The following is a 26621-nucleotide window of genomic DNA, read 5'->3' as shown; positions in this document are numbered from 1 at the left end:
CCTGCAAAGTCAAGATTTTGTATTTGCAGTCTACAGAGACCTATATAATATGTAGACTAATTACAAGTCCACCGCACAGAATACAAGTAGATTAAATTTTTTTTGTCCTCCTGAAAACTGGTTTTGAGAACGAGCTCTTCATATAAATGTCAGAAAGATCTGCTAGAAGATGGAAATCACTTTTTAAATTGAGGACATGAGCTTCTTCAGAGCCTACACAGTACACAGAGTACCAGAAAAATAACATGGAGTTGTTCTGAGCTGGTGTCCAAAAGAGCAGTGCATCCTGGTACAGGTAAAGAGTGCTACAGAAAATGTAGTACTGTAGTGCACTGTAGTGAGGCGCTACTAGACAGTAGTGCATGCGCCCTAAGGCCTCATGTCCACGGGGACAGATCCACAGCGGGTCACCCGCACACGTGATCTGCGCCCTATAGGGATGCATTGGACACCCGCAGGTATTTGAATACCTGCGGATGTCATTTTCCCTTGAGGCGCGGATTGCGTGGGCGGGAAAACACCCACAGCATGCTCCATTTTAGTGCGGGTCTCTCCCATGGGGACGGCTCCCACAGGCTTCTATTGAAGCCTATGGAAGCTGTCCGGATCTGCGGTAGACCCGCAGCTGAATTCCTGCTCTCCGGTGTGGGAGCGTGGGAGAGCAGGAGTTCAAAAAAAAAAAAAGTGCGCGGCGCACGCGCGCAGCACGCTGCCGGCGTGCCGAGCACATCCGCCGGGCCGAAGAAAGAAGATCCGTCCACGACGGAGGGCAGATCCGCAGAGTCAGGACAGGTGAGTAATTCTTCTTTTTAGGGCTTATGTCCATGGGAAAGGAGGGACCCACTGCGGGATTTTGCATGAAGAATGCGGCGGGCCTGATTTTCCCCGTGGACATGAGGCCTAAGGCCATTGTTGCTTAAAGAATCACTGTATATTTTTAAGGGGATTTGTCTAGGGTTAGAAAAATATGGCTACTTTCTTCCAAACAAAATAGCTAATTTTGCCAATCTAGCCTTACAAAAAACAGAATAGAAAGTGATCAAACAAATGATACTATTACAAAGTACAACTCATCCCGCAATAAAAAAACAAACCTCACATAACACTTGACAAAAAACAAAAATGTTAGGGGTCTTTGAATCCACTGATAAACAAAAAATACATTTTTTTTAAAAAGTGTGAAAAAGTTACAAGAAAAAAAACCCTATATAAATTTGGTATTGGTGTAATTGTACTGGCACCCAGATTCAAGTTACCATATTATTTATACTACATGGTGAACACAGTTAAAAAAATAAACAAAATCTGCGATTCTGGCATGTTTTTTTTTATCTTGCCTCTGGACCAAAATGGAATAAAAAGCAAACAAAATTTTACATGGTCCCAAAAATTGTATAAATGAAGATTAGAGTTCATCCTGCAAAAAACGAGCCCCCATAGAGCTCCATCGATGGAAAATAAAAATGTTGGAATGCAACAACACAAAAGCAAATCTTTAAGAAAAAAAAGTGTTTTTTGTGTACAAATATAGCAAAACATACTTTTTTGTAATAAGCTTGGTGTTGCTGGAATTGTGCTGACCAACAGAATAACGTTATCACATTATTTATTTTGTACACTGAACACCATAAAAATCCCTCTAATCCCTCTAAAAAAATTTATAAAAGTTATACAATACATTATATGTACCCAAACACGATTCTATTAGAAAATACAACAATCCCCGCAAAAAACAAGACCTCATTATGGCTATGTCGACGGAAAAATTAAAAAATGCTGGCTCCAGGAATGCGGCGTGTAAAAAAAACTGAAAAATTATTTGGTCATTAAGGCACAAACAGGCTTTGTCACCAAGGGGAAATGGCAAGAACATTTCCCTCTTTCAGGCATCGGGCTTTCGCAGATACATAGACACAGTTTCTATTCGTTCTGAACACAACTTGCTCCTTGGGCCTGACATCACCCTGCTCCCATGTAACCATATTTCATCTCTGGCAGGTCTTTGCATTTCAAGGATAAAGCAGGGTTAGCATAATCCCGTGTATTTCTTCTGCTGGCAGATGTAAACTCTTGTGAAATATCTTGATGACATTCATTCTTTCACATCCAAATCTGAGTGATGGAGGGTTACACGTGCTGACAAACTCCATCACAGAAGAAAGCATCCCTAAGTGTCAGTTCCGCTGCCAACATTTGCAACAATATTTCAAATTACAACTAGCCAAATAAGACAATCATTCTAGGCTTGAAAGCAGTTGTACCTGGTGCTAATGCAGGCATATTTTGTACTTTAGGTAGCTGAGGTATTGCAGTATATTGTACTTTTACGGGCATACTATTAAGTTATGTCAGGACTAAATAGAAAGAAATCCATAGCAGACCTGGGGGCCTTCATAAGTTCCCAGACGACTATATTAACTGAACAGCATCCTGTGATCTTGTCGCAGGGGCCATTCAGATGACAGAGGAAGCTCCCTTCCTCTGTCAGGCCAACTCAATATCACTGCTGGGACAGATAGCAATATCTAAATGGTTAAACAGCCATGATCAGAGTTATCTCTGATCCCAGCCATTACGACCTGCTGTCTGCTGTCAAAGATAGCGCACATCAACCATATATGGAATGGGCTCAATTACTGAGCCCACTCCATAGACGGACACCAGCATCCACCATACATGTATGGCAGATTCAGGAAGGGGTTAAGTTATCCCTTATCCACAGTATAGGGAACAACTGATTGATTGTTAAGGGTCTGACCGCTGGAACTTCCACAAATTGCCAGAACAGCTGATACTTTCATTTTGCCAGTCTCTTAGGGGACATGGGACCCCTATTCTAGCGAACGGTTGGACCTCACCAATCAGCTAGTTATTCCCTATCCTGCAGATATAGAGAGTATTTTAATGTCATCGAAATACCCCTTTAACCACACCCACTTGAAACACCTTTTTTTAAGGAGTGAGAATAAAAATAATCACCAAATTTTAGATGTCACTTGAACTTCTTAATCTGCAAAATTTTTGCTAAATTAGTTGTAAACTAAATAACAAACATGGGCTTAGGTGTTTAGAGCTCATTAAAATTCTTCATAATTAGAGATGAGCGAGCATACTCACTAAGGCAAACTCCTCGAGCGAGTAGTGCCTTATGGGAGTACCTGCCCGCTTGTCTCAAAAGATTCGGGTGCCAGCGGGGAGCGGAGGGGGAGAGCGGGGAGATCTCTTTCTCACTCTCTCCCCTCCGCTCACTCCCGCAACTTACTGCTTTCCGACGGCACCCGAATCTTTTGAGACGAGCGGGCAGGTACTCACATAAGGCACTACTCGATCGAGTAGTTTGCCTTAGCGAGTATACTCGCTTATCTCTAATCATATTATATATATATATATATATACACATATACATATATATATATATATATATATATACACACATATACATATACATATACATACACACACACACATTATGATGAATATGAATGAGCACATCCGCCATGCTGAAGAAAGAAGATCCGGCCGGCGCAGAGGGGGACCTGCGCTGGATCCGGAGAGGTAAGAAGCTGCTTTTCTCCTGTCATGTCTGTGGGCACGCACGGATTCTACTGCAATCTGTGCGTGCAAGGCCTAAGCCCACTTTGCTATTCAGTTTACAACTAATTTAGCATAATCAAATATATATATGTAAATAACTGGAGCACTCTGCACCAAATCTTCTCAGTGTCCACTCTTTGGAACATATTATTCGCGACATATATGCAAAAAATCTGAATACGGTCAATCTGCAACAAATTAAGCACATGTGTATGTCAGGTGTTTTGAAGGTTTTAGGGTAGGTTTTAGCTCTCTAGTAATTACAGTCTTAACATTTGCAAAAGCAAAAATAAAAATCGGAATATGGTCAAATGCTACATAGCTAAATCAAGCACTTTGGAAAACTTAAGGCAATGTGGGGTACGTCTGCTAGTATAATATATATTGTAGAGTTGTTTTTTACCAAATAAAAAAAAACTGAGTTAGGCCGCTCACGCATTTGCCATCCGAGCACCACGCTAACCGCGGTACAACACCACCATTGATTTCAATAGGGCTTCGCAGACCTGTGCTCTAACACCGCAATTTTCAAGCACTGTCTGTTTTATTTTTGCGTGTTTTTTAAAGCACCTCATCACCCATCACAGTGCGTTAAAAAGCACTGTCAAACACTGTACAATGCGTTCAGAAACACTGCTTGAAATCGGGGTAAAATGCTGTGATTTCGAGCAGTGTTTCCTTGATGCATGTGTGAGAGGGCCTTAAAAATGTATTTTTGTGCAGTTTGTAATTCTGCGACAGGTACTCAAACACACATTTTACAAATATCATTGTCATGTTAGCATGGTTTTAGGCCTCATGTCCACGGGGAAAATCAGGCCCGCTACGGATTCTTCATGGAGAATCCGTAGTGGGTCCCTCCTGCCCCGCGGACATGAGGGATGAAAATAGCAATTACTCACCTCTCGCACGCTCCGGATCTTCCCTTCTTCGTGGCTTCATCTTCTCTCCGTCGCGGCCGAATCTTCTTTCTTCGGCCCGGCGGATGTGCACGGCACGTCGGTTGCGTGCCGCGCGCATGCGCCGGCCCAAAGAAAAAAAGATCCGGCCGCGACAGAGAGAAGATAAAGCCGTGAAGAAGGGAAGATCTGGAGCAGGTGAGTATATTCTGATTTTGGTCTCCCGCGGATCCGGACAGCTTCCGTAGGCTTCAATAGAAGCCCGCGTGAGCCGTCCCCGTGGGAGACCCGCACCTAAATGGAGCATGGTCCTGATTTTTTCACGCTCCATTTTTTTTTTAAATCACTTTTATTGACTATCCGCAGGTATTTATCTACCCGCGGGTGGTCAATGCATCCCTATGGGGTGCGGATCCGCATGCGGGTGATCCGCTGCGGATTTTAAATAATCTTTTGCCCGTGGACATGAGGCCTTAGAGCAGTACTTGCAGATTCTAAGAAGTAGTATTGTATCAAAATGAATAGATAACACACACATACCCTTATGATGATCCTCTCAGACACATGTGCTACTACTAGATAGGGCTCCTCCTTGGTTACAGCATACAGACCAACAACCAGCATGAAATACCTGTACAAGGGCAACAGGGAATAAAATGTTGACCAACAAGACAGGATTAACACAGGCAACATTTACTGTAAGCTGGTCATGCACTGAGGATAGTTGTCCACTGAACTCTTATTGAGTGGACAGCTATTCCTCTTGACCTCCTCGTACAATGAGAAGAGTAGAGTAATCTATTATCAGATGCCTCTGGTGGCAGCTCATCTTCTCTGAGAACAAAAATATTGAGCATGTTCAAATTTAGCAGACCATTCCTTTTTAAAATCAACGAGAGCCGTACCTGCAGTTATAAGCGCCGCTGACCGCGTGCACCTGCTCAGCTGAACGGTTGGGATCCCGAGCGGCGGACCCCGGCCAATCAACTATTGATGACCTATCCTGATAATAGGTCATCAATAGTATTTCACTGGAAAACCTCTTTAATTCTGAAATAGGGACACCTAACTTCTTTTCCCAGCGTTGGCGCAGATAAACTCCCTCCATTTTTTTCAGCTTCCACAGTAGGCTCCAACATATTTCGGCAAATGTTCTATTATTCCCGGTGTGATGTTTTTCTGCAGCTAAAAATTGCTCATCTGAATGAATACATTGGAAGACAATGCTTCAGATGGTCACGATTTTTTAACGCAGGTAAATTATCCAGTTGTGTGAATAAGGCCTTACTGATTTGATGAGCTAACACTATGTTAAGGCCCTTTTAGGCGGGCTCATCATGCAGTCATATGCTGCATAAACGATGGATGATGAGCTGATTCGCTGATCACTCAGTTTAAATAGCGGCCGTTCAGTACTGAACGGCCGCTATGTCAATGGAGAGGTGTGGGGGAACGAGAGGAGAGAAATTTCCTGCAGCCGCTCCGCCACCCTGCTGGCTGCTCTGTGAGCGAGCCAGAGCTTCTAGCTGCCGTGCATGAACACGGGAGCGAGGACACACAGGGCCAAGTGTCGGGCATCGTTTGCCCGACATTCGTCCCATCTAAATGGACCCTTAGTCTCTGTTTTGAGGGCAATGTAGTTGTCATTTTTATGGGGACTGTCACTTTTTTAAAGAGCTGATGAGAAATCTGTAGATTAAGGGCTAATTCACATGAGCGTATGCGTACAATTGACTATGAATAAACCAATTAACCCCTTACGCACACAGCCTATTTTGGGATTCAGAACACAATTTTTGGGGATTTTTGTCTCCACTTTTCAAAAGGGCATAACTTTTTTATTCTTCCATTGACATGGCCAATGACATGACAGGGCTTGTTTTTTTCCGTGATGAGCTGTAGTCTTTAATGGTACATTTATTTTATTTTTTTAAACAGGGAAATGTGATCAAAGGCAATAGGTCTGCCAATAATGTCACAGAGGGAACGTGCTTCCTCTGTGAACCCTTTACATGCCACAATCGACACCAATTGCTGAATGTGAGGGGTTAACAGCGCGAAACAGTGTTATCGCATAAGGTTACACCCTTAAGTCTCCGGACCTACAAAGGGTTAAATTTAATATGGGGATTCTTTTCCTAGTTGCATCAGACAATATCCTATATAATGGCACGGGCTATGGAGCAGACCTGATGAGACATCATTAAGCACATGCATTGTACTGTACCTCTGATCTGGATTCGGTTTCCCCTTTTTCCTCATATTATTTGCTGTAGTTTCACTAAAATGTAACCTTCCCAGTGTTACTATAGTGACCTGATCTGGGGGCAAATTTACTCTAAAATAAATGGAAATGAAAGATTAGTACATTTTGGTAAAGGAATTGCTTACCTCAAATGACAAACTGCAACCCAAAATCATTTTCAGAGACACGAAATACCTTATAATATGCAATATTTCCACAATACCCATATTTGCTGCTGAGATCACTTAAAAACTCCACATTGTACAGGCAGTAACATAGTAGGGAATTGTCCATCCCTCTATTTTAAGAGGTTTTTTTCACCGTTGAATTTCATTGTTGACTCTGAGTATATTTCTGGCACAGACAACTGCCGGCTTGAAACCGCTAAGTGTTCAACCTCCTTAACCCCTTAATGACATGGCCTATGTTGGGCTTAAGGACGCCCGATTTTTGGCGGATTTTCATCTCTATTTTTCAAAAGACATAACTTTTTAATTTTTCCGTCGACACGGACGTATAAGGGCTGTTTTTTTGAGTGTGCCGTTTTTGGGTACATAGACTAGATTGTAAAACTTTTATTATTATTTTTATGATCGTAGGGAGAGAAAACGCATCAATTCTGCCATAGAGTTTTTTTTTGTTTGTTTGTTTTTTTTACAGCGTTAATCATGTAGCATAAATGACACCATATATTTTTTCTGCGGGTCGATAAGATTACAATGATTATCGCTGCATTCAAAGTCCTGTAACTTTTTTATTTTTCTATGTACGGAGCTCTATGAGGGCTTATTTTTTTGCGAGCCAAGCTGTAGTTTTTATTGGTACCATTTTGGTGCATATACGGCTTTTTTGATCACTTTTATTGCATTTTTTGGGAGGCAAAATGCTATAAATTTGCCTTTTTCCTCTGTTTTTTAGCACGCTTTTTGCCGTACAAAATAAAAAGCATCTTCAATCTTTTGTACACGTCGTTACGGACGCGTTATTACCAAATATGTGCCATTTTAATTTCTTTTTACCTTTTTTTATACTAATATCAGAAAAAGCACAAACATTTTAACATTTTTTTTTACATTTTTCTTTTCTTTTTTTACACTATTTGAGTCCCTCTGAGGGACTTGCAGCATAGCACTTATGATCGCTGTGATAAGGCATGGCAGAGCTACAGTGATCATAGGCTCTGGCAACACAGGACGCCAATTTCTGGCGTCCTGTTCCCATGGCAACAGGCCGGGCTCTCTGCGTTTATATTGCAAGAGCCCGGCAACTTCACAGAGGGAGCGCACTCCCTCTGTGAACCCTTCCCATGCTGCGATCTACTTAGATCGCGGCAAGGAAGAGGTTAACAGCGGGGGTCACCCCCGCTGCGGGATGGCTCGAGCTCTGCTATGATCTCGCGCTATCCCTATGACATAAGGGTACGTCATTTTGCGGGTAGCACCACCCTGCCATGACATACCCTTACGTCATGGGGCGGGAAGGGGTTAAAGAGGTTTTCCCATTACTAAAAATTGCTTCACAACTACTGTCCTTCTTGATAACTGCTGACCAGGACATGTGACTGCTACAACCAATAAAAGGCCACAGCAGGGAACTTTTATAGGCTGTGATTGGCTGTAACAGTCACATGTCAGCAACAACCAAAGAGAACAGAGAAAAGCTATTTGAGGTCATGGGAAAACCCCTTTAATATAATGCCTGCACCATGCTTTTAATGTCTTCACTCACTACGTTTTGAAATTCTATGTAAATATCCAGAAATGTTTGCTAAAGTGTTTTTGATATAGATGAAATATTTCAGCACTACCTTTTGTCTAAATTGATGAGTACCTGAGTTGACCTCAGGGGGAATGGGGTGGGAGCTCTTGCAAGACTTTTACCGGCTGGGGTTTCTACGCCGCATCTCGCGGAGCGTTGGATAGGATGTCCCCCTAGAGTGCCTCGGGAGGCTTTTTTACACCAGGTTTTCATTTCTTTGTAGGAGAATTTTGATTACGTTGTAACTAAATGATTGAGAAAATAAGCATATGGTACTATATACCCCGTTTTCCTGAAAATAAGACAGGATCCTATATTAATTTTTGCTACAAAATATTAAACTTTTTTACATGTATAGGTGCCTGGACACTATTTGAATTGACTTTTTTATTAACTGTAACTAGGGCTTGTTTTTAGAGTAGAGTTTATATTTCAAGCATCCTCAAAAATCCTGTAGAATCATGCTGCATCCTCAAAAATCATGTTAGGGCTGCTTCTAAGAAAAACAGGGTATTAGCCGGTCTGCTCATGTGCTTGATCTATGAAGGAAGCAGCAAAACAAAATGTGGAGAAGGCAATATATGAAAACAATGTAAACTGTGTTAATATTTATCATTGCTTTACATTTTAGGAGACATTAAAGTGTTACTACAGTGAAGAACTAAACCATGTAAGAACAGCAACCAAGGTAAGCTGTTAAATACAATGCTAAAACTCCTCTTACAGAAATCTTAGTAACCCACGGGTCTGAGAGGGAGAGGGGAAAGGTACTTACGTAACGGGATTGAAAGGTCTCTTGGAGCGGTCAGACTGAGATTGTTCAATTGTAATAGTCTGGTTCATAGCTTCTACCTATATGAACATTTAATATGTTAATGTACAGAATACATTTATATGGTGTTCATATTTACTTGACTAAGTACCTACTTGGGTTATTTAAAAGGGGCCCCGTCAAATATACTTCTTAATACCTGCATTTCCCATGAAAAAACAATAACGGTATCTTCTCATAAAACCCTGTAGTGCAATGTTCCTCTGTTATGAGTCTGATGCTCCCCTCACCTCGCAATCACTGTAGCGCACGGAGCAGCCCTCACATCCCTGACCAGGCAACTGCTGCTAAGCGCAGTGGCCCTGGTCAGGTGATACAAAAGTGGGCGCATCATTTGATTGCTGGCCGAAGCACTTTGCCGGATGAGGGTTGCTTTCTGTGCTGCAGTGGGGGCTGCCGATTGTGATGTGCGAGGAGTGGCAAACCAAAATCAGCTGCAGATCTGCCACTGTGGAAAATTGGTAGCATTTCCGATAGGTGTGAACAAACCCTTAATTAGGCTCCAAAGTTATAACTTGCTGTAGGCAAATGAGCAGAGAAGAGTCATGTTAATTGAAGAGCTGCAGATCCAACCATACCTCTTTTCCGTTGAACGACACTTTGTTGCATCTCTCGTTACATAGGAAAGCCTGTCTATCAAGAGAGTGGGACTGAGGTTAGTTCAGCAGCTCATAAATTAGCGTGACTCTTCTCAGCCAGATGACACTTTTCGGTTGTTTTGCATATGCCATGGGTTAACTTTGGAATTTAATTGTGTGAGTACATAGGCTCATTAGGACTAAGGAGGGCATTAGATGTGATTGATTTTTCATCCCCTGCCAGCCAGTGAAGTTAATTTTAGGAGTGAGATGGTGGTAACAAGTTCCCTTTAAATACAATTTTAATCCATTTTTTTTGTCCAGGAAATAATATTCTATACAGAAGGAGCATAATACCAAAAAAACAAATGGGAAAAACAAATACAGCATTGTATTAGCTGCACGATGGCTCCAAAGCCAAATTTAGGGGATGATAAATGGGACATCTACCCATGGTCCCTATTTCCTAGAAGGCGAATAAAAAAACACAAGCAACCATGGACTGTAGCAAACAACTCCATTCTACTCCACAGTTAAGGCCCATTTACACTGGACGAATGTCGGGCAAATGATTCCCAACACTTGTCCCCGCATATACTCGCACCCGTGCTGTAGCACAGGAGCTAGTATTGTTGGCTCACAGCGGGGCAGCTGGAGGAGATTTCACTCCTCGCTCTCCCTCGCCCCTCTCCATTGACTTAACATAGCAGCCGTTCAGTACTGCTATTAGTTTGCATTTTGGTCAAAACACGCAAGCTGATGGGCCGTGGCTACGCTGTCTCACTAACAACCAGTATAATGGTGAGCAAGGGAAAAGGTGCTACTTTGCTTGTTGTCTAGGGCCCCATTTTCTATAAAATTGACCCTGCTGGGTTCAAATCTGATGCCATAGGTTCTAAACCATCTGCATGGAGTGTAAATATATATATATTATACAATATATTATATATATATATATATATATATATATATATATACACACACACATACATACACACACATACATACACACACATATACACACTCATATACACACTCATATACACACTCATATACACACACACACACGCTCTCCATGTTCGCGTGGCTTTCCCATGGTACTCCTACTCTTCAAAAATAAACTAGATTAAAAAAAAAAAAAGCAGAAAAAAAAGAACAGGAGAACTTTCAAAGGCTATAATTACACTAGAATTTCAATGCTTCTCATAATATTACCAAGATGAATCATGCTAGAAATATAAATATGCATGGAATGCAGCTTACCTTTACTCCAAAGACTTTCACATAAAAGCGGTCAACTGGGCTCAGGCCCAGCTGTGTTTTGAGATATTTGGGGTTTCCAAGCACTCGGATGTGAACTGTGACCTGAAAGTGGTTCTTTTTCTGGCAGACATATGCATCATCCACAGTTGAAAAGTTAAATCCTTTGTCAGTGATTACTTGGTATCCTACAGCAGGACTATAAGACAGAACACAGAGTAACCCAACATCATTTGTAAACTCCTAAACCACATGACAACTGCAATGATTTATTTTGGGCAATGATATCCGCTTCCTGTCTGCACTTAAGTACAAAAAAGTATATACTGTATATGAAGCACATGAGAAAAACAATAGTGATTATGAAGAAGAGACTTATTTGTGCTTCCTGTTAGTAGCCACATTAGTTAAAGAGGTCAACTGATCAAGACTCTGGAAATCAGATAAGAGGTCTGGTTCCCACAACTATGGCAAATAGATAAAATTGATGGGAGAAGTTTCATCCCACATTTCCTTTACAGCAGCCATTGCTAGAATTACATGGGACTCATTCAGATGAGCGGTCAATCATGTAATGCATGGTAGGGCTGAGTGTTCCATAATAAAAGTTGCTCTTCGCTCTGGTTGTTAGTGGTGGATGTAGAGTATGGGACTACGACTGCCTGTCCACAGGTGAATTTTCATTAGGTTCCTCACGGCGATAATCCGGCCGTGGGGAACGCAGTGAACGCTTTCCATAGCGTTGCTATCGAAAGCGCAGCACCCGTGTCCACAAGCGGGTGGCAAATCCCGCGATTCTCTGCCGTCAGTGCGGAAGAACAGTCACCTCTCCCCTGCTTCCAGGCGGCGGCTCCCGTGGCAGAGATCCGCTGCGGAATATCGCTACGTCCGTGGACAGGCAGCCGTACCTCTATGACTTAAATGCTCCAATACAGAATTAATTAACACATCGTACTATAACCCTCTACCCTTCTGTACTTAAATGCTATGAAACACCATTGCTGTCCATCAGCATACATATAAGCCCCAAATGCCAGCAATCAAATGTATGGTATGGCAGAATTATGCATTGCATTAAACCCAATAAGAGGGTGAAGATAAAACATAAATGTTAATAGATATGCAATAAAAGCAGAGATATACAATACTGTGAATAAACAGCTGCCCAAAGCAGTACTGAAAGAACTGACCACCAACAGATATATAGCCACCAACAATAATATCAAGGTACCAGGACATGAAGTCCAATTACTATACATGAATAAGGCATAACATCTGGTAAAAGTTCACCGTCAATCATAGAACAAGAAATTGGGACTGTTTTACTGGCAAATGGAGGATTCACATCCTATGTAACGTCAGGAAGAACGATTCACAGTATTAGTCAACAGTGTCGAAAACAGAGCCTGATAATTCTAAACCTGGCAACATATTGGCGAAGAAAATATCAGGTGATAGAAAAGCGGGAGGAAGTGATATTATACTCACCCCAAGTCATGCTAACTAGTAAACCCTGAGATGTGGATCTTCTATTTGCCCAATAAGATTGTTTCAATTTCTTGTTCTATGATTGACTCTGAACTTTTACCAGATATTATGCCTTATTCATGTATACTAATTGGACTTTCTGTCCTGGTATTGGTGGCTATTAGAGATGAGTGAACCTACTCGTTTCGAGTAATTACTCGATCAAGCACCGCGATTTTCGAGTACTTCCGTACTCGGGTGAAAAGATTCAGGGGGGGGCGGGGGGAGGCGTGGCAGAGCGGGGGGTAGCAGCGGGGAACAGGGGGGAGCCCTCTCTCCCTCTCCCCCCCACTGCCCGCTGCAACCCCCCACTCATCCACGGCGATCCCCGAATCTTTTCGCCCGAGTACGGAAGTACTCGAAAATCGCGGCCCTCGGGCGAAAAAGGGGCGTGGCCGAGTACGCTCGCTCATCTCTAGTGGCTATATATCTATTGGATATCAGTTATTTCAGTACTGCTTTGGACAACTCTTTATTCATACTATTGTTTATCTTCACCCTCTTATTTGATTTGTGACATGGTAGCCTAGCGAAGTTTGTCCTTGGAGACTATACTTGCTGTACTGTGGACTACTGCATTAAAATACGCTAAATGTAACATTTCCTTTAACTTTCCATAAGTTGCCATATTGGAAAGTATCACAAGCTACAATCCCACTAAGAGTTTGGATTCTCATGTTACAACCAGATATAAAAATTACAGTAAATTGTAAAAACTCACTACTTCTTTTCTGCTACATCTCAAAGCTGTACTGTACCTGCTACAAAAAACAAATCGCCCTTGTAGGCCTTGTCTATGGACATGGTATTTGACACATTATAGGGCTTTCGTATATAAAATTCTAACCCTGTTAATTTGGAAGCAATTTCTTACATTTGTTCAGCACGTGCATTGTACAGGCTACTCCAGTATGAAGTCTGGTAGGGCTTCCATGTTAGTGACTGATAAGATTTGTCAATGGAAGACACTGTCTGTCCATCACTGTCATATCCATGCATGTCCATCATGCAATCAGTAGGTGATGCTACAATGAGAACAGTTTTTAATAAAAAAACAGGCAAATTAAATACACAGAGCCACAAATAAAGATACCTGCATATATAATGGTAACTGTAAAAATCTATTAATTAATTAATTAAAATGCAACGGAACATATAATTACTTTGTCTTCTGTCTATATTCCAGGTCTGCAGACAGTTCTCTCTCTCTTCTAAGTGTTCATGCTTTCGCTTCTTAGATGGAGAAAATGAAGACCTTGAAAGCAAAAGTTACAGAGAAGTTAATTGTGAAAGTGGGTCGGAAGGTTGTCGTCTCTCCTTAAGGAGAGCACCCAGAAGGTGTGTGGAGACACACAGTAGAGGTAAGTGGGTCAAGAGGCCATCGTCTCTCCTCAAGGAGAGAAGACTTACAAGGCCATGCGTGCTGTTTTGGGTAATATATGCAAATAAGGAAGATGGAACAATACGTCTGCTGCACCACCTATTGGATGGCAGCATTCCTTCAAATCAATGTACGATTCATTAAACAAGTCTTTAAAATAATGATTGCAATTAGGAAGCCAAGCCAGAAAACCATACACAGACAGCTGTTTGGGGGGGTTTGCCCCTCATCACTGGCTTACCTAGTGAGAGGCTTGTGACATAGGTCGGAAGGGGTGTCGTTTCTCCTTAAGGAGAGCACCCAGAAGATGTGTGGAGAAACCTAATAAGTGAGTGGGTCGGGAGAGACATAGTCTCTCCCCAAGGAGAGCACCGAGAAGCAATTAATTATGCTAATTTCTTGATTTAGGATTCTGGGTGAGCCGGTCCTAGGGGACAAAATTTCCCTTTTGTGCTGCCTTCAGACTTGACGAAAGTAAAATTTCAGGTAAGACAAATTTTCTCTAAATGTGAACATACCCTGATAATGCCGCATTCAGACATCCATATTATGACTGCAAGAATCCCTTAAACCATGAGAGCTCTGAGTTATTGTGGCTGTAATACGGATGCTAAAATGCATCCGAATGGGGCGTGAGGTATGGATTTTACTTTTTTCAGCAGCTACCTTTTGCTTGTGGTTATTGATTCCGTATTCAAATATATTAAGATAAATTTACATATACAATTTTTTAACAAATATAGCTGGATTACTTTTGTTCTTCTAATCTATAGGGTGGATTGATTCCTTGAAACAAGATGTAGTCACAGATATGTTAATAAGGAAGATGGAGCAATACCTCCTATTGGAAGGCAGCATTCCTGTAAGTCAATGTTAGACTCTTTACACTAGCCAAGCCAGAAGCCTACTGCACTGATGCGGGACAAACCCCCAAAACAGCTGTCTGTGTATGAATTCTGGCTTGGTTTTCAATTCCCAGTCATTGTTGTAAGGCTTGTATAAACATTTTAACATTGATTTGCAGTAATGCTGCGTTCCAATAGGTGGTGCTGCAAAGGTATTGTTCCATCTTCCTTATTTGCATATTTTCCAGAGGAGCATGAATGGCCTTATAAGTCTCCTCACTCACCTACTAGGTGTTCTCTTTAAGGAGAAACGATACTCCTCCCGAGATAATATGTGATGTTGAAATGACAATATCAGTTTAGCTGCATTTTTTTTGCTTCATTTGTATATTGTACTGTCACTCCCTGTATATTGTACCATCACTTGGTAAAAAAAAAGTTTTAGATTTTATATGCCACTTTTATCTGTTGTTAGAAGACATTTGGTATCTACGTACTACTTCTCTTCATAGAACTTTATACTGTTCTACTATAAACTAATCATACCATAATACTTTGCCCTATTTAAAGCAGTTATCTCATGCCCTAGTCCAAATACCCTATTAGGGCATACTGACATTGTACTGGGGTGGGGGGAGGCCCTGCTCAGAACTCGTCTGTGTATGCCGGAATGGAGAGTCAATCCATGCGAGCAGCTGCTGTTCTAGAGGACTCTAGCTGTCCATGTATTATAAGCATGGTCATTCATCTAAATGGCTGCCATGTAGTTCAACATGCCTTTGCTTTCCTTGGCAAAAATCAGCTTTTTGTTAGTGGCACCAGGATCAACCAATTGCCTCGGCATCCATTAGAGAGCCTCTTTAAAAGACGGCCTGCTACGGGAACTGGTCAGGTTAATAATATTTATCAAATGTCAGAATACAGTATATTTACATTATATAAAAGTACAGTATACCTTACACAGAACGTATGTCAAAAAAGGTTCACATAACATTTAGATAGAGTCCAGTGGCTGCATCGGGCCCTGCTACATGTAGGGCCACAATCAGTCCTTGCTACATATATGCCTAGGGGTCTCATATTTGTATAAAGCTCACAGTCTATGAAGGTTCAAGGACAGGAAGATGTATATATTCAGTGAGTAGAGCCACTACTTAGATGAAATAGAGTATGATGTCAGCTGAATGCAGTCTAGTCATTTCCATTATATACTTAAAACAAACATTTAACTTTCATGATATTTTTATAAAAAAGAAACCGGCTTTAGGCTTGGAAATGGAGAACTCTTTGTGCCAGCCAGTCGCCTATTGTTGTCTGCAGCTCTACAGAATAATGTTGACAACCCTATGAATCTGCTAAAGGGCTTTTTGAGGACAAACTTAAAATAATGAGGTTTTACTACAGTGACATCTAGTGGAAAAAAATGTCTTATGTTCTTGTTTGATATTATAGCATATGACCAGGAAAGCTTTTCTGCCTGTGAATGTGAACAATCAATTCTTCGACAACTAGCCCAGATCTATAAAATTGCAAGGACTTGATACACAAAGTATTATGAAGTTTCAAAACTTTTCATTCTAATGGTTATTCACACAGGCAAGTGCGATGTAGGTCAGAAAAAAACCGACTATTTACCCTGCGGTTTCACAGCGATTTTTATGCGTGGTTTTGCAATAAAAAATGCACAATTTACATCAGATTTGCATCTGTTATTCACGTGTGTATGAAAAAAACAAAAAAACGAAAACACACATGCAGTTCCATTAAAATGCTTTAAAAACGGAATGCACTCACATGGCATGCGACTGTGATGCGTGTTTTACACTCCCACAGAAGATAATGGGCGATTCTTGTACAAGATTCACAAAAAAATAGGACATGTGGTGATTTTTCAAACTCGGAACATTGGCCCAAGTGAAAAAGGGAATGGTTCCTTTTCCTATGCGAGTTCTATCCCTCTCACATTCAAAGGGAACTCACATAGGAACATCGCCTATGTGGATAAAGAATAAACCTTATTTTTACCCAAAACCTGTTTACAAGCTGAACCTGGACAATAATTGTTACAGAATGACCTATGCTTTGAATATTTTGAATGAGAAAGGGATTTTATGGATGACATGTATGGGATTTTGAGCACATCTAATAGTGTGACAATCACATCACAATGCTTTAATACAACCTGTTGCTTGGGGAGACCCTCTGCTGAATATATGGATAATTGTATTCCATGCAAGACTGTGGTGGGGAGCCAATCCAAGTGCTGCCTTGATTGTTCACTTTCATACAGGTATCCTGTGAAGTAGGAAGAGAATGGATGCCAGGGTTTGCGGATTGTTCCATATATCTGCAGGAGCCTGAAGAATGTGTCGAAAGGGAGGATGGCAATCCATTGGAAAAGTAAGTAGGGTGGGGTCGACCTGAAATGGAAAGATATGCCAGAATTTTGTGGGCATTCTGTGCCATGTCTACAAGTCACTTACAATCAGATTCTTATGTTGCCATTGCAAAAAACATTAAGCAAAGAGATTTCACTGTATTACAATTACACATAAAAAGAAAGGCTATATGGAACTGTGTGTTCTAAACAGGTTTGTGTGGACATCCTCCAGGTATTCTGGCTCTTCTCATACTCCAATTACATATTGATATGTTAATTAGCATTCAATGAAACTGGTCCTAGTGTGTGTCCAAGATAGGAACATTAGCTTAGTTACTCAACTTTCTCCATTAATGGAACAGAGTGTATGCTCAATTGTCCCTCCATTGAAACTGCACTTCACTATACAACTGCAAAGCTCCCATCGAAATGATCAGTCAGAGTATCAATGGTGGAATGCCTATCGATTGCAGATTTATCACATATCCTATGTACAGGCGATAGATGTGTTTTCTGAAAAAAACACATTTATCACCTTCGTATATAGCAATACAAGCACCACAACTGCAAAATTATGTTAAAACTATGGTGTGTGATCCAACCATAAGAAACCAGGATGCAGAGTTTGAAACAGCTAGGTCCTCGCACAACTGTGCAACTATCGTTTTTAATGACTTAGTATCTTGAGAGTGATCCCTGCACTTCTACTCGTCATTTTCCTCAATTATATTATCAAGTCAGTACTACTACTTAGGAGTTCCGTGATGTTAACAAATGGCATTGATTACTAATTTGTAGCTAGTAGTAAAGTCCAAAATAAGCACAGCCTGTAAAAATATATTCTACCTAATCATGTAAGCTGAACCCTGGTCCATGGTTATTTATTAACAATATGAATAAAGGTTTGGATTATGTAAATCTCTATCCACACCCTTCTTGAATAATTACATGTGGGAGATTAGCAATGTCTTGTAATAAACAATTCATAAAACAGGAGTTATCAAAGGGTTTCTCTAGTCTTATAGAAACAAAGTTCATTATTGTATAATGAAAAATTTGGCAATTTACTTTTATACACGAAGGCCGCTCTCACACACGGCGTCAGTGAAACACAGCGATTTTGATCGTGGCATTTTACCGCAACTTTTATCTGCGTTTGACAGCAGTTTTTAATGCACGCCATCATTGTGATAGGTGATGAGGTGCGTTAAAAAGCGATAAAACGCATCACAAAAGAGCAGAGAGTACTCGAAGATCGTGGTGTTAGAAAATGCCGTGTTTGAACGCAGGTCTGCAAGGCCCCATTGAAATCAATGAGAGCATTGTACGTGATTAGCGCAGCATTCAAAACGCCATGTTAATCATGGTAAAAAGCACATGTGTGAGAGTGGCCTTATTGTAAAAAAACAAGAGCTTAGAAGGAGTTGACTGAATCTAATGAAACTTTCTACGTGTGATTGTTATATTGATATGAGTAAGTGATTACAATATGAGGGGAAAAAAGGATAATTTATTAGACAAAACAGAACACTTGGAGGGAGACTCTAGTACCCTGTTGTACCGCCTCTAGCTTGGATACAAGATGTGATACGGGGGGCATGGAGGCTCTAGTACCCTGTTTTACCACCTCTAGCTTGGATACAAGATGTGATACAGGCAGGCATGGAGGCTCTAGTACCTTGTCGTACCACCTATAGCTTGGATACAAGATATGATACGGGTGGGCATGGAGGCTCTAGTACCCTGTGGGTCGGCCTCTAGCTTGGATACAAGATGTAATACGGGTGGACATGGAAGCTCTAGTACCCTGTTGGACTGCCTCTAGTTTGAATGTAAGATGTGATACAGGCTGGCATGGAGGCATACAGGTTCCATATGGTATCCTGCAGCATATCGCGCCACATTTGCTGTAACTGAGCCTATAGATCGTGCAAACTTGTAGGCTATTGAAGTTGGTGCCCCCGATTGTCCTATAAATGTTCTATTGGCGATAAATCTGGTGACGGGGCAGGCCACAGAACTGTGGTAATGTTGTGGAGGCATTCATGTGACACCCTTGTGTGTGCAGCTGAGCATTATCCTACTGGAAAATGCCTCTTGGAAGCTCCTCCATGAAATATGTGGCTGCAGGATGTCCTGAACATATCATTGAAATGTCATCGTCCCTCGTACCACTATTAAAGGTAACATACTGTTGTATACGATGGCCCCCCAGACCATCAAACTTTCAGTGGGGACAGTGTGCTGCTCCACAGCAAAGGCAGGATTGAGCCAGTTATCGTGAGGTCACCAGACATTACCTCTTCCGTTATCTGTGCCCAAACTAAACCTGGATTCATCGCTGAAGACAACCAGGTTCCATTCCGTAGAAATCCAGTTTCAGTGGATGGGTGTAAAAGGCAGCACACGTAATGGGCACCATGAGACCAAATGTCCATCAGCCATGTGCTTGGAAATGCTTCCAAGAGATGCAGCGGCATGTAATGATGATGCCACCTATCTCTGGAAGGCGGACAATTAAACAGTTGGAGCTGCTTGTGCTTGTCAGATGATTGGATAATCCTCTCTACTGGTGGTCTGTTGAGGGTATCCTAAGCTCGGTCACCTTTTGTGCCTGTCCTCCTGCATACACTGGTCTCAAAACCTCCCAACAGTCAGGTTAGAACAGCCCAGGTAGCTGGTAATGCTCACATTCCAATAATACACCCCCTGTTAAACTCTGTTAACAGGGTTAAATCTCTTTGATTGCATTGTAGATGCTTCTAGTGGTCAACAAGCTCTACACAAGTAGCCTATGACAGCCTTTCATAGGCCAAGGGTGAAACCCCTTTTAGGGCCTCAGGGGGCAAGACCGTTCATCTAATCGCACCACAACTCTAATCATTTGCATAACCGCCTGAGATGTAATTGGATGCTGAGTTTTGTAGCAAAACAACAATTTCTAGGTGCTTGATTTCTTTTTTGGCAAAGAGTGTACTTTGTCTCAACTCCTTATCAAATCTCCAATTACTATGGGCCCTTTAACACTGAACGATTTTATAAAAAAAAATTGGGATAGTGTGAATTTGAACAATGATCATTCGGTGTAATTTTACAGCAAAATCCGTACTGTCTGGTGTGGATTTTGGCGAATTCTGCACTCCCTCATTTGAAGAGGTGTAATCCACTCTGCAAATCCTCTGCTATAATAGACATGCTGCAGATAAAAAATCTGCACCGCAGGTCTATTTCTTTACATATTCCGTGCAGATTTCTTTCTGCGGCATGTGGATGAGATTTTCAAAAACTCATTCAGTTTACTGCTACTGTAGACGCAACAGATTTTCCGTGCAGAGGGTCCAGATGAAAAGTCTGTGGCAAATTCACCCCATGTGAACATGGACTTAATCTAGGTAAGAGCGTATTCACATGGCCATAGGCATTTATGTGTGTGCCCACCGGCTCCGTAAAAACGTTCAGACGGCCCGGGCCTAACGCATATATGCCGAGTCCACATTGCCATCGGGCGCAGGGGAGACTGTTTAGCTCTGCTAAGCAGTCTTCCCCTTCCCTTGACGGCTCTCTGCAAGGGGAGGAGGCAGGACAGGGTGTGAGCTAGTGTGCTAAGATCCCACCCCCTTCCATTGCTGGCTGCCGACAAGGGGTGGAGAGGGGGCAGAAGTCCCACCCTGTCGCAAACAGCCAGCAAGGGGCGGAGAGAAAGAGAGAAGGGGGAGGGAGTTTAGCAGTCACGCTACTAAACTCCCTCCCACCTCTCTTCTCCAGCAGCTGTCATTGGCTCCCATAGGAGTCTATGGCAGCGTCCGTATCCTGGATGGGAAAGATAGTTCCAGGACTATCTTTCCTGCCCGGCTTAAAAGCGCCCAGCGCTATATTGGCCAGCCGGGCGCTTTTATGCCATGGGAATATGCCTGTGTGATCTGATGCATTGGAATGCGATACATCAGATGGTAGCGTATATCGGCCGGGTGTGAAAACGGCGGCCGATATATGCTCATGTGAATAAAGCCTAAGAGACAGACTTGTGGTGCTGCTGTGTTTAGCCCTACACCTGACCACTATCCCTGGTAAGTAAGCAGACTTACAAAGACTAGCCGAGTACTCTTGTACTAGTGATTTCAGATGACCATTTTCTGAACAATCTAAAATAGAAAGCCATTGTCTCACTGTGGGCATTAAGGGTCATGCCTACAAAATGAAACACCACATGTTTGGCCCCATATTTTCTGCTGTAGTATAATAATGTAAAATAAATGATTTTGTAGGTACATGTAGTACGCAATTATTGGCCTTGGCCATTCTCTTTAGTATCAGAACTTTAAAGTTTGAGTAGTAATAGACTTTGCTTACCTTTGATCCGTGGGGGTGAACATGGCTCTGATCCAGAATCGGGTGGAGAGTCAGGTAATCTGGTTTGTAGTAAAGAATAGGATTATGATTTAACAACTCATAATAGAAATAATTTGTTAACTGGAACATATAGCTGCATCTATAGAAAAAACCCTGGGAATTGGTATATAAACATATAAACGTGTCTTGCAAGAAAATATTGAAGCCATGTTCCTGCTACCTTTCATTACATTGCTCTAGCCTACACCTCCATACATGACTTGTGGAAAATGTAAGCCAATAAATAGATACTTCAAAGTAACATTCTCACTTTACAATGGTACTTACAGTTTAAAAATGTGTGGGCTTTACATCAGATACTGGCATTAACCTCAAAGTGAACAAAATAAAAAAAAAAGTGCATTACAGCTCTCCACGAGCCGACTAGCTCACATCACAATGAAGCCGGTGTCCACAGAAGCAATCAATGGAGAAAACGCTGAGCCGGTACTTAGGAGCAATATGAATAAAGAGTAAAATAAGCTCCAGCACACAATATGAAAAATGGTATTATATAATGAACAAAGTCATAGGAGTAGAGCAAATCCTATGAACACATTCCCTACACATTTCAACTCATATGAACCACAGCCAACGCACAGCAATAGACAAATGAGACTAGAATAAATAAGGAAATGACATACAAGCAGTTAACGTCATGAACTTCTGCTTATGCAAATACACTTAAAGTTAAAGATATGTTAAAGAAGCACTTCCCTGAAAACATATTTTGCCATCCCTGCTCCCCTCACCTGATTGGCTGCTACATTCTGGAGGTCTGTTATGTATGCTGTACTGTCGTCCTTGCGGTGCAGTCACCTGTCCGATGCTTATCAGTCACTATCTTAATGTTACTTTCACTTTCAAACAATCCTATGATGCATCAGCACAGGCTTAGGCCGGGCTCCCACGGCATAAGCGTAAAATGCTGCCGGGGTCCCACAACGTTTTACAGCTGTGGAGCTGGCTATGACCCTGCGTACAGCTGCATATGGTGGGTAAAATGTACTGCGCATATTTTTGTATATATTTCCCACACAGTCTCTGAGCGATGACGTGCATATGCATAATTGCGTATTGGCGTGTGTATATATGCGTCTATAGAGAACAATGGGCTCTATCTCACATATATACGCGCCGAATTAGAACATGCTGCTTTTTTTGCGCTTGCGTATTATGCAATTCCGATACTCTAATCTGAGCGGAACTGCGTAAAGCAATGTAATTTATTGCCTGCAAGTTACCGTGTATCACACAGGCGTACAGAGCCAGCGTAATACATGGTAAACATATGGTTTGTGAGCCCAGTCTTAGCTATAATCTAGAATGGTAGAGTGGGAAGGGACCTCCAGGATCATCGGGTCCAACCCCCTGCTCAGTGCAGGATCACTAAATCATCCCAGACAGAGATCTGTCCAACCTTTGTTTGAACACTTCCATTGAAGGAGAACTCACCACCTCCCGTGGTAACCTGTTCCATTCATTGATCACCCTCATTGTTAGAAAGTGTTTTCTAATATCTAATCTGTATTGAGAAGCATTCTGGATAATGCAGCTGCATATATGTTTTTCCTTAGGATTTAATCAACTTACTGATTTTATGTTCATTTAATGATCATAGGTCTTCTTTTGTGTTTCTTTCTGAATAAGAAAGCTGCTTGTCTATTGCTATGACTCCTATGAGCTGAAACGCGTAGGTGTCATGTATTTTTAGGCTTTGCACTACTCCTATGATTTTATTCATTATATATTACAATTTTGGATTGTATTTGTATGCTGGAGCTTACAACCTTTACTTTCTAACTTGAAAGTACTCAGCATTAATCTGACACTGGAGAGCAAAATTAAAACAAGTGATAATATATACTTACAATGCTCCAGATGCATAGTCACTACTAATATATTCCTCCAGCATGCTTGTGTCCACCATAGGATTATCCAAGGCTCGGTGTACATCCTGGCCTGCAACATTACACAAGTACAAACTGTATTTATAAGAAAATACTGGCATTAGAACTGTTTATATCTATCCCTGGTTTCCATCTGAATCCCTGAAATTTATATTCAAACAGAATTCCAACATTTCCATTAATTGTATTTACTTTGGAAGATATACTGGTAGTAGCGTAGTCGCTATGTTTCTAGGGAATCAGATGGAACCCCAACTCATAAATCAGGGATGTAGGCAAAAACATGTGAACTAAAGTAAGTCTGAGCTACATGGCCTTCCTCTACTGTATGCATCCAAAGGGCATTTGCTTCTTCACCATATTTTACTTACTCACTTAACTGCAGGCTTTATCTAGTACAGCGTTTCCCAACTATTTTAGCCCCTGGTGGGTTCCAGTATTGTCTTTTCACTGCTATAAGAATTATGGCAAATAAATACTTAGCAGCTAACTTTACAGCTGCTATACAAACCCTGCAGTGGAATTATAGATTGCAAGTAGTAAAGGATGCACACAAAGTCTTTTTTACTTTCAAATAAGGCATTATACCTATAGGCAGGTTCTCTTCAAGTCACTGAAGGGTAACACAATCAAATACAAGTTATGGAGCCATGTTTCTACAGGAATAAGTAAATACATTGCTATATCTGGTATATCATTATGAGAAAGGTCCATATTTTCTTAATCTAATTTTATTTCTCTCTTCTTATGGACATGTACAGCAGGGGTGTCAAACCTTTTGTTGACTCTGGACCACATTGGAAGAAGAAGAGTTGTCTTAAACCACACAATAAATACACAAAACACTAACGATGCAGGGTAACGTCCTCCCCACAACCCCCATCAGAGACAAATCTTCAGCGTGTTTCTGACCCCCTATGTTGATCCAGAGGAAGGCAAAAAAAACAAAAAAACAATGAGGCAGACGCCAATTTAACCCATTTTGGGGTGAAAAAATTCTTGCCCGACTCCATAATGGAGTAAGACTTCAAGTCCAGCAGTTGAAAGTTTCCTGGATCAACAACCCTTTTGGTTATTTAATGTCTATATTAGAGATCAGCGAGTATACTCGCTAAGGCTAACTACTCGAGCGAGTAGTGCCTTAGCCGAGTATCCTCCCGCTCATCTGTAAAGATTCGGCTGCCGGCGCGGGTGACAGGTGAGTTGCGGCGGTGAGAAGGGGGGAGCGAGGGAGAGATCTCCCCTCCGTTCCTCCCCGCTCTCCCCCGTCACTCCCCCGTCACTCCCCCGAATCTTTAAAGACGAGTGGGAGGATACTCGGCTAAGGCACTACTCGCTCGAGTAGTTAGCCTTAGCGAGTATACTCGCTCATCTCTAGTCTATATCCTGTAATATCACAGCGCTCTAAATCGACATCTAGTCCCCTCTTAAACTCCTCTATGGATTTTGCCATCACCACATCCTCAGGCAGAGAGTTCCACAGTCTCACTGCTCTTACAGTAAAGAACCCCCTTCTTTGTTGGCGATAAATCCTTCTTTCCTCTACCCATAGAGGATGCTCTCTTGTTACCATCCTAGTCCTGGGTATAAACAGATCATGGAAGAGATCCTTGTATTGTCCCTTAATGTATTTATACCTCGTTATTTGGTCGCCCTTTAACCATATTTTTTCTAGGGTTAATAATCCCAATTTTGATAGCCTCTCTGGGTATTCCAGTCCTCCAAACAACCCTTATTGTCTTCCACAGTCTTCCAAACAACCTCCATAGTCCTCCACTGTGCCCCCAAACTACCCCCAAGAGGCTATATGGATACCAGACTGGAGTCAGTGCCTGCATCTGCATGCAAACCTGGGCACAAACCTGTCCAGGTTCACATGCAGTTTGCAGTCATGGGTCAGTTTCTGACACACATTATCGGCTGGCAAGATGAGACCACCGTCTCTCGTCCTCACCACAATACTGGATAGGAGCAGTCAGGACTTAGGAGAACAGGAAGGAGAATTGCTGCTGCATGCGAAATGACTGAGTGAGTCAGTCAGTCACAGAGCTGCAAGTGTATGAGCCTGTTTGTGAGTGGAAGCTCACAGCCTGCTGCTGTTACCAGGTACCGCCTGCAACCTCACCTCCTCCAAATTAAGTCTTAGTGAGCTGCCCCCCTTTGGGCCTTGGGTTGGACACCCCTGATGTACAATGGTAGGAGAGAACCCAATGCAATAGCTGTTACCAGCAATAACTAATATAGTAAACTGAGCTCACAAAACAAGAGTTTATAAAGACAGGCTATCGCTTATCAAGCTCACAAAAGAAAAGAAGCAGACTCATTCTAGAAGTAAGCATCCAGACTATCATTACATGAGCTAGTAATGAAAGGAAAACAAACTAAGCAACGGCCAAGTAGAAATGAATAAAAGTTGGGAGACGGGAACCAATTAAGAGCAGACAGGAAATTTGTGGAAGTGGACCAAGAGGGTGATCTCAACAAAAAAGGGTTTAAAATAATGGTCAATAATTGGAAGTAGTGGGGGGCGTGGCTTGGATGCAGTTCGGGACAGTCGTGTTGTCTTGAGCTCCGCTCTAAACCAGCCAGTTTAGCGACAAAAAGCTACTCCAGCTGTGCAAAAAACCTCCAGCGACACTGAAGAAGTTCTTCAGGCAGCAATGCTGAAGAGGAGAAATCCAAAGACACCTCTGAGCAAGGTGTCCGACTTCTTTACACCTCGTGGTGCGGGAGGAACGGGACCGCCGAGTGAAAGCAGCTCTCCTCCATCTACAAACTCCCCCATGGCGTCGGAGAGCTTTGCTGATGCTCCGGAGGTGAGACGTGCCGGCGGCTCGGAGATGCTGAAAGGAGAGCCGCTGCGGAGTGCATCCCGACGTCGGGTGAATAACTCTGCCGGGGGGATCGACTCCGGAGCCATAGCAAGCGTGGAGGGCTTGCCGGCTGGCTCCCGAAGTGCAGGAGGAGCGGGACCGCCGAGCGGAGACGGCTCCCCTACGTCTGCAGGCTCTTCTGCAGCGCTG

At 42.1% G+C, this 26621-nt stretch overlaps 1 protein-coding gene across 1 annotated transcript in view; it reads right to left on the bottom strand.

The window, feature by feature from the left end:
• The window catches only part of MYRFL (myelin regulatory factor like), a 104053-nt gene extending 77670 nt beyond the window's left edge, over positions 1-26383 (bottom strand). Inside the window, exons 1-10 of the mRNA XM_066589303.1 lie at positions 26287-26383; positions 23560-23650; positions 21650-21708; positions 17102-17339; positions 13857-13948; positions 13568-13718; positions 11170-11365; positions 9272-9348; positions 6721-6831; positions 5034-5124 (exon numbers count right to left, since the gene is read on the bottom strand). Of these exons, the coding sequence (XP_066445400.1) occupies positions 5034-5124; positions 6721-6831; positions 9272-9348; positions 11170-11365; positions 13568-13718; positions 13857-13948; positions 17102-17339; positions 21650-21708; positions 23560-23650; positions 26287-26383 (1203 nt within the window). The remainder of the gene's footprint in view (positions 1-5033; positions 5125-6720; positions 6832-9271; positions 9349-11169; positions 11366-13567; positions 13719-13856; positions 13949-17101; positions 17340-21649; positions 21709-23559; positions 23651-26286) is intronic.
• Positions 26384-26621: the final 238 nt, after the last annotated feature.

This window comes from Eleutherodactylus coqui, chromosome 2, assembly GCF_035609145.1.
Source record: "Eleutherodactylus coqui strain aEleCoq1 chromosome 2, aEleCoq1.hap1, whole genome shotgun sequence".
Lineage (NCBI taxonomy): Eukaryota > Metazoa > Chordata > Amphibia > Anura > Eleutherodactylidae > Eleutherodactylus > Eleutherodactylus coqui.
The sequence above is the reverse complement of the archived record's forward strand: the minus strand, read 5'-3'. Positions and strand labels throughout refer to the sequence as shown.